The sequence below is a fragment of the Aquila chrysaetos genome, chromosome 3, assembly GCF_900496995.4.
Source record: "Aquila chrysaetos chrysaetos chromosome 3, bAquChr1.4, whole genome shotgun sequence".
Lineage (NCBI taxonomy): Eukaryota > Metazoa > Chordata > Aves > Accipitriformes > Accipitridae > Aquila > Aquila chrysaetos.
The window spans coordinates 7,667,345-7,676,097 of NC_044006.1; the positions used below are offsets into that span (position 1 = coordinate 7,667,345).

The window sequence follows — 8,753 nt, forward strand, 5'->3', positions numbered from 1 at the left end:
TTTATCTATCTGAGTTGATTTAACGCTATTGTGTACCCAAAGGCAGTCAGGTTTTACACTTGTGTGCTACAGGTTGTTGTTGTTCAATGACTAGCCCTTACCAATGAGTCTGGTTTAATCCACACTTCTATCCAGATGCCTAACAGACAGTAGGAATTTCACCCGTAAATATAGTTAAAAAAAAGTTGTAACTTTACCAGAGCACTGTAAGTCTGGTATGCACGATCCTATTAGCTACAGTTAAAAAGGCAAGAAAATCATCCAAATGTGATGATATGATGGACTTCTGTACCGTGCTTGAAGGGGTAAAACTTGACAGAATCTAAAAATCCATTGAACAATGTTTTTCCTCACTTGTGCTGGGCTGTGTTGAGAAAGCAAACAGGATATTTTCCTAATAGCTTAAGGAAATGGTCAGGTACAGTACTGGCCAAGCCTGTATTTCAACATCAAGTACATCTTGTCTCTCCTCTCTCCTGTACAAGTGGTAACACTGCCAGACCAGACCACAGTGGTTATCCTGAAGCAATCCATTGATGAACTTACATTATAGCCCTGCACCCCACCACTCAGCATCCCCAAGTGTGGAGTTTCCTGGCCACCTAATGATACCTGCAGTTTATAAACTGAGATCAAAGTCACAGTACACTAGCTTTGGAGAGCAACAGCAAACAAAAGATTTTTGTAAATCTGCAGTAAATGGCTGATGTTCTACTCAGGTTTATAATTTTTTTTTTTACATCTCTAACAGCTGGATGCAGTTCCCCTTAACTGTAAACCTGTTTCTTCTCTTGCTGAGGGAAATCCTTCATAGCCATTTACGCCTGTATTTGGTGCACTGCGTTCTGTGCAGTCCTATCAGCAGCTAACATTTAATTACAAAATAATTTGCTTTTCTGTATGACTCATACAATCAATATAAGGACAAACTTGGTTGTAAATAATTTCTGTCAGGCCTTATCATGCCTATATACATCCACATTTTTTTCTCTTTCATGAATCAGACTATTAGAATAACATTTAGATGAATTATCTGAACCACTGACTCATGCAAACCAGACTACTTAATTCTGTTGCTCCTACAGAAAATATGGCTTTAGTATTCAGCATTCAATCTCTTTATGCTCTTTGAAGTGATAGTTAATACCACAAAATTATCTGTCCTTTGGCTACACATCACTTACTATAATTATTGAATAATTATCAACCACATTTATATTATGGAGTGTAATGGTATCTGAGGATCTTCTATACAAAAGCGATGAGCAATAATGCCAGAGATGATCATGTGGAAAACATTTTTATATCAGCTGACAAGATACAGAATCACAAACAAGGCCCTGAAAATACAGTAAGTATAATAATTGTGTCCTACTATGTTTTACAGAGTTTTTAGCAGGCTACTTAGAACTGTTAAGTTCAGCCTCCTTGACACCATGCACCGAAATAAGCTATATTTCACTGGCTGCAGCTTTGCTAATTTACCTGCTTTAAATGCTGCAACCAAGTGAAAAGCCAGTTGCTGGTGGCTCTATGACTTGCAAAACAAAACCACTATGGAAACTGTATTTTAATACAAAGATGGAGCTCAACAGCTAATTCAAACACTAAGATATCATAAGAGATCATTGGCCCAATGGTCTAAATGAAGCCCTTAGATTAAAGTAACACTTGGCACTTTTACGGTACATTTCATCTTTCAAGTGCTTTACAAATGTCACTCCCTTGACAATACAGAGAATGACAGTAAACTATTTGCATTTTGACAACGATATTACATGTACATTCATGACATGTACAGAGGTGCACAGAGGATCAGGTTTTTTTCATGGACTTATATTATCTGAACAAGATAACTGTAAAGCAAACATTATTAGAGATAACAGAAATTTCTCATCTATCAAAAATAAAAGTTACTTAAAAGATGGGTCACTAAACAGAACAAATGCCAACTGAAAATCAATTGCATATATTCACTACAGAGGAGAAGGTTATTAAAAGGAAAAACTAAGACGCTGTCAAATACTTTCAAGCAACTGATGGATGATCTGCAAATCACCTTCTATAATGACAACTTAAGAACAAAAAAAGAGTTTCCTGCATGTTCTATTTTACACATAGAAAAATACCAAATGATAGCCTGGGACAGTAGTTCTGTAAACTACAAAAATCCAGAGACTAATCTGAAAAAGTTTGTTGAATAATTACTTGCCTGACTTGCAAACACAACTGTCCAAACCATACAAAGAAACTGGGCATTACATGCACAATAAGGCACCTAGATTTTCAAGGCTGCATGGACATACATTTTGCAGTAAGGACTAAGCAAACAGGAAAGACACACCATACACGTAAAAGCCTAAATTCTAGTAGTGCAGGAAGGCCTAGTGAAATGGCCTAAAATATACCAACACCATCACAACCAGAAAAAAGAAAATATGGGGTGGGGTCACAAAACAAACCCCAAAGGACTGAAATTCTGCACCAGAGAGGAAAGACCTTTGGCATTCACAAGAACACTCTAACAGCCTTCTTTTCCCTACACACCAGGGCTGTACATATGGACAATTCTACTTCCAGGATACCAAAGAACAGCAGGGATAATGCAAGCTCTCCAAACCTTACCAGCATTCTCCCTTTGGGTCCTTTACTGAACTAAGGTCCTCATCGGCTTCACAGCTGCCACTGGAATCACAGTTAAACCTAACTAGCTGCCTTTTTCTTCTCTGTAATGAAGCCATATCCATACTGTGGCCTAGCTGGAAATCACAATCATTTTAAATACCTGCAGTCTGCACAACCGTGCATCCGCTCGGAACAGCAGAGTTGGCATAGCAGTCACTTAGGAGCGAATTTTAAAGTGTTACCAACCAATTAATGAGAAGTGATCATTGCAGCCAAAGTTTCATTTTGCTAAAATCAGCACTGGCACTCACAGCCTAGGCATGGTCTTACCATAAAATGGGTTTCCCAGTTCTTTGATGCCATCTGCTGGATGCGTCTCATTATGGGTCAAACTCCACTACTAGCTCAGCTTTCACCTGGAAAAAGAAGTCTTTTACATCTTCTTTGGTTTATAATTATAAAGACAAGTGCGTTGGGTGGTTTACTTTAACATACCAAATGAATGGTTTGGCTGTTTAGAAAAACAAACCTCAAGATACCAGCACCTCCTAAGACTGTAACCTTGCTCTCAGATGGTTTTGGACTAAGAGCTGTATCTAATAAAGCAGGATAAGGCAGAGCTGAGTCACCTAAGTCCACAATACTCGTATCAGCTTCTATCAAATAACTGGCCACCTTCTCCCTTTAGTGCCTAAGATAACGACTCTGGGTCAACCCAGAACTGCTCTAAGTAGTTTGGGGCCAAACACCTGCCTAACACCAAAAATTGTACGGAGGGTTCAGAAATTATGTAAAGGAACACCTGTATCTCCTTAAAGGCCCAACACACTTCACTTGCTACAAGCACTGGCTGGCAGATAGAGCAGCAGAGTTGCCATGGCTACCATATCCACATTTTACCTAAGAGTAGCTGAAGTATTCACTCAGGAAGTAAGGAAAAACTTGGAACTCTTTCATGAGGCATAGGCTTGAATTAAATCTGCAACCAGTTAGAAAACAAGGTTAAAAAAATCTGTACAGTTATAGCCAGGGTATTTGTACACATGTCCAGCAGCAGAAGCAGACAAACCATTGGAATTCTACCAAAAAGAAGCTTGGGAAATGCCAGGGCTACACAGAACATTAGCACAACTTTTGAGACTTCCAGCCATCACTTAATATGCATTGTAATTCAGTTGCCTGTGTTGAGGTATTAGGTCTTCACTGTTGAAGACAATCTTCTCTTGTGGCTATGCTAAACCTTATATACAACATTAATAAACTTACATAAACAACTGTATGTTACAATGCTGTAACTCATAAATAACAATGCATTGGAGAGACTCTGCTCAGGTGTACTGAAGATCAAGTTCAATATCACTACCTCGTTAAAACTACTTCAATAATACAGAAAACAAGTGGGTTTTTTTCCTCCACATTCACACTGTTTGAAGAAGAGATGCTACACAATTGACACATGATAAGTAGGTATTAATCACTTTATAAAAATATATTCATCTTGCACCGATTACTTACATTAAGAACAATGACTGTAGATTAATATTTGGCCAACTGAATTCTCTGTCCACACTGTTTTGGAAAGTAGTTTAAAAAGATTATTTAAGTATGCTAAGATTTAATTTTTAAAAACAAAGTCATAATGAGCAGGTATTTCCATGGAACAATACATTAATCAAAGCACACAAAAGTCCAAAAGCAGAATTACAGTGAGACAGTACATAATTTTTTTCAAGGACATAAGGAGTCAGCAAATTAAGACATTTAAAAATTACATTCAACTCCACATAGTGATGGAGGCAAAGTTCCAGGAATTGATGCTGACATAGTAACATCATCTATGAGCAATTCTGACATTAATTTGGTATATAAATGTAGATTTAGAAAATTATTGTTCAGGAAATTTAGAAGAAGTTAAGACTCACCATTCTGACCTACAGCATCTTTTGTGATTCCCAAATACAAAGTAGTAAATGACTGAATATGACTGTGACTCCAAAAGCTTTTCCTCAATACCAATGCGAGCTTTAAAGACTCCTCCTTACTTCCCTGTCAACTTGTTGCCATGTTGTGCACTGAGCTAATGGTGTTTATGCTATCTGAGCTAAGATTGAAAGACAAAGGATAGATGTAGTATTTCCAGGACGGCTGCTAAAAACAGCTAAATAGCATTACAACTGAATCATATCCTATATATTACAGAGAAATTTTTATCAAACAGCCATTACAGTGCAAATCAAAAATTCCCCATTTCTATTGGTTTTATACTTAAGCATTTTCACGTGTGGAAAACAAGACCAAGGAAACTACAATATGTGCCTGACTTTATTACTTTAATAAACAATGCAAGTATTCCAATCTGGATGCTTTACCAATAGTACAAAGCTAATGCTTTCCTGAACAAATAAATAACTGCAATAACCAAAATAAGAAAGCTTTCATTAAATAGATGGAACCCAAGACAGGAAAGTAAAAAAAAAAAAAAAGAAAGAAAGAAAGAAAAGGAAGTGATGCATTTTTTTTTTTTAAATGTAATTGGAACAATGTTATCAAAACATTTAATAAAACAAGGAAATGGTATATTTAGAACACCTTTAGCTGTCCTCAGCCTCAAGATTTATGTTATTTCCAAACTTTGCATAGAGCTGAACTTTCAGGTCAGATAACACCCTCTGAATTGATTCCACTCGGGATTCTAATGCTTCAATTTCTTCTTGTAAACTTTTCTGAAAAAGAAAAAAAATCAACCAGTTATGCAAGCAACATATAAACAATAAAGAGGTACCCCTTTGCCAACTTTTTGCCAAGTCAGACTATAAGACTTATTCCGGTACCAAACAAAGGCTAGCATGACTTTGTATACTGACATCCCAGTTATTGACTTACATGCATGCACATCCCCCTCCTCAAATCATAAATCCAACATGAACTTTAGAAAGTAAAAGGTTCAAAGGATGAACAGCTCATCCCATTCCAATGCTCATCACACTACTGCAGCCAGTACAGTAAAGGGGCTCTCTTTTGCCCAGACAAACCTTTGCTTCCTCCAGCATCTCTTGTGTCTCTTCTTGGGAATGACTAATGAAGACATCTCCAATTTGGTAGGGTATCAGAAGTGAATCACCATCATCAAGCATCATGATGTCATCACAAGCATCCTCCAAATTCTGAAGTTGCTTCTATTTATCAAGACACAAGAAAGGTGATCACTTTGCACTAGGTAAATTACTTCAATGGACACATTGTCCGGCTATCAGTTGAATAATGAACTCAGTGAGTCCACATTTTGGGCAAAAATCCTACCCACCAGCATGATATCAACATGTTTAATAGAACAGTTCCAGAGCTGTAATTTAGCACAAGTATTAAATTCAACGGAGCTGTACCAATAAAAATTTCTAGTCAATACTCATTATCTGTCATTAATAGGATAATTAACTGTCTAGACGAGGGAAATACAGCAGATTTAAACTTCACTAATATCTGATACGCTTTTACACAGGAGTTTTTTAATTTGGCTAAAGAACAGAAAAAAATAATAAATAAGATGACAAATGTTAATTAAGCAATCCTACTTTTGCAATAAAGTAGAGTCCCAACATCTTACGCCATCAATGGAACATCAACATAAAAAGGCAATGTTTTTGCAATATACATATCTGGCAAGGCAATGATAGAAAACATTTTGTGACAGTACTACCATTTTTTAAAAACTTGGTAAAACTTCTCTAGAAATGCTATGACTGATGTTGAAGGAAAGTGAATTAATACTAAAAAAGAAAATTAGAATGATGTATTCTCTTCAGCCTAGCAAAAGAAAACCTCTGCACGCATAACGACAATCTCTGTCAACACATCGAAAGCAGAACATAACAAACAACTTCCTTACTGGTTCAAGAAAAAATAAAATATGAACAATCTCAGGCAGGAAATTTTAAGAACACTGCAAACAGCCATTATATATAGAAAATGCTTCATATATGACAACTAGAGAGTTCCAAGAACTGCATGCAGAAATATGCTAGTGGCCTTTATTTCTCATGACTTCTTTTTCCACTTTTAACATTCTATGGCTATCTTCAAAGTAACAGGAATCCCATATTAGAACCAAAGCGTTACTTACGGTAATCCACAGCCCCTATTTTCTGTGTTACAACTGAAAATTAATTCAGGGCAGTGAAGAACAAGTGATATTTGAAGCAAATATACCTTTTTCACTTCTATTTCTTCTTTCAGCTCTGTGATCCTGCTAGTATTTCTTGCAAACTTGTTAATTTTCTGTTGATCTTCAAAAGTAACATTGACATCTTCTGCAGCCTGCAAAAAAGAGATCAGAATGAAGACTTCATTTCTTACATTAACCTGAATCTCACTATAAGACGACTCCTACAAAGCTTCTGAAAAACAGACTTACAGCCACTACATTCTGATTATACACTTGACTCCTTAAAAAGCCTCTTCAAGTATACCAGCAATACCCACGTTTAGCTGGGCAGAGGCACTAGTAACGTCTAAATAGAACACCAGCTATCCATGGCATCCTAATGCCAAAGGTTGACATCACTGACAGTTGAACCGGACACCTCTGCTCCAAGATCACTGCAGGGTACAGCACGGCATAACACGTCGATGTAATCTGTCAGCAACATCATTTTATGCTAATTGGTTAGCTGTGATGTGCTATGGTGCTACAAGAGATTTTAAACGCACAGAACCATGCCTCACACAGACCCTCCCCGACTGACCTATGGAGGTGGGAGCACGGGCCGCGGTGGGCGACCCGCTGCTGGGCACGGGTCGGGGGTTCTCCATTTACAGGCGGTTTGCGCAGCTAAGAAAACGCGTTTCCCAGTTTACAACAAACTGCACCAAGGCAGGCTCCGTAACCTCAGTGTAACCAAAGCCGCACTTGCACGTTTGACGGCACGATAAGCGATTTCGACGGGGCCAAGACAACAACGCCAGGACCTTAGTCCACCCACAAACGACCGGGGTATTTTCGGCAGGGCCTAACCCGCAGCTGGCCTGACCCGGCAGCGGCCTAGGGAAAAGGGACCACCCCCCTCCGGCCCCGCACCGGGCTGCCGCCCGGGGGGCTGCGTGAACGGGGGGGCAGACGCTCAGGGAGGCACCTCTGGGGTGCCGGAGCGACGGCTGGGAGACGGCGGGAGGCAGCGCTGAGGCGACATGGCCGCGCTGCCCCGTCACCGAGAGACGACGGCCCCCAACGGCCGAAGGGCCCGGCCGGCCCGCCCCGGGAGGCAGCAGAGGAGCTGCGCCCTCCTCGGGGGGAGCCCACGGCGGAGAGAGAGGCCGGGAAGGGGAAAAAAAAAACCCCGCCGTGCCCTCCTCCCACACTCACCGCTTTCTTCATGGTGGCGGCCCATGTTGGTGGGACTGAACTATTCACCCTCCCCACAGAGGAGGAGCTGGGAGCACGAGAAAACAAGGGAAGACGAGGGGAAGCGCCTGGCGGCGGCCACCCTGCGCGGCCCGCGGCTTCTCCCTCTCCCCACCGCCCCCAAGGCCGGCGGGCTGTCCACAGAGCACATAACAAACCCGAAGCCATCCCCGCAGCGCTTGGTACGTCCCGCTTAAAGGAGTAGAGACCCGACTCCGCCCCCTCCACCGACCGAAGAAGAGGGCTGTGGCTGCAGGCTGCCAGCGCGGCCGCCAGGTGGCGCCATGAGACGGCCCTTCGGCTTCCCGCCCTTTCGGTGCTGATGCCGCAAGCCCAGTCAGCGGGAGCCCAGTGAGGGCCCGGCCCGGTCCGGCCCGGCCCGGTGCAGCAGCAGCAGCAGCAGCAGCCGGCTGCGGTACACGGCGCCTGCGGCGGGGAGGAGGGTCCCCGTGCGGGGAGAATGGGGCGATCGGGCCCTGCCGAGCCTGAGGCCAGGGCCAGAGACTCCTCCGAGCTGGCCCTGGACCTCGCCAGCCAAACCGGCCGCCTTTCTGGAAACGGAGGTGGAAAAGGCCTTCAAGTTCAAAATGTTGTGGAGGGACTTTTTTAAACAAAAATAAGTATTTTTCTGAAAAGGCTGGTTGACAGCTCCTAAACAGAAACAGGGATAGCTGGCATTTATGCTGCATAATTGCCTCCACATGCTTAAGTTTATTTAGCTTCTCACAGC

The 8,753-nt window shown here is 41.5% G+C and overlaps 1 protein-coding gene across 1 annotated transcript; it reads right to left on the bottom strand.

Annotated features, from left to right (window-relative positions):
• Positions 1-4,089: 4,089 nt before the first annotated feature.
• Positions 4,090-8,228, bottom strand: PFDN4 (prefoldin subunit 4). The gene is made up of 4 exons (XM_030009749.2): positions 7,985-8,228; positions 6,832-6,939; positions 5,658-5,801; positions 4,090-5,348 (listed from the first exon to the last, which is right to left on the bottom strand). Exons 1-4 carry the CDS (start codon positions 8,189-8,191, stop codon positions 5,217-5,219), a joined length of 591 nt encoding a protein of 196 aa, XP_029865609.1. The 5' UTR covers positions 8,192-8,228; the 3' UTR covers positions 4,090-5,216.
• Positions 8,229-8,753: the final 525 nt, after the last annotated feature.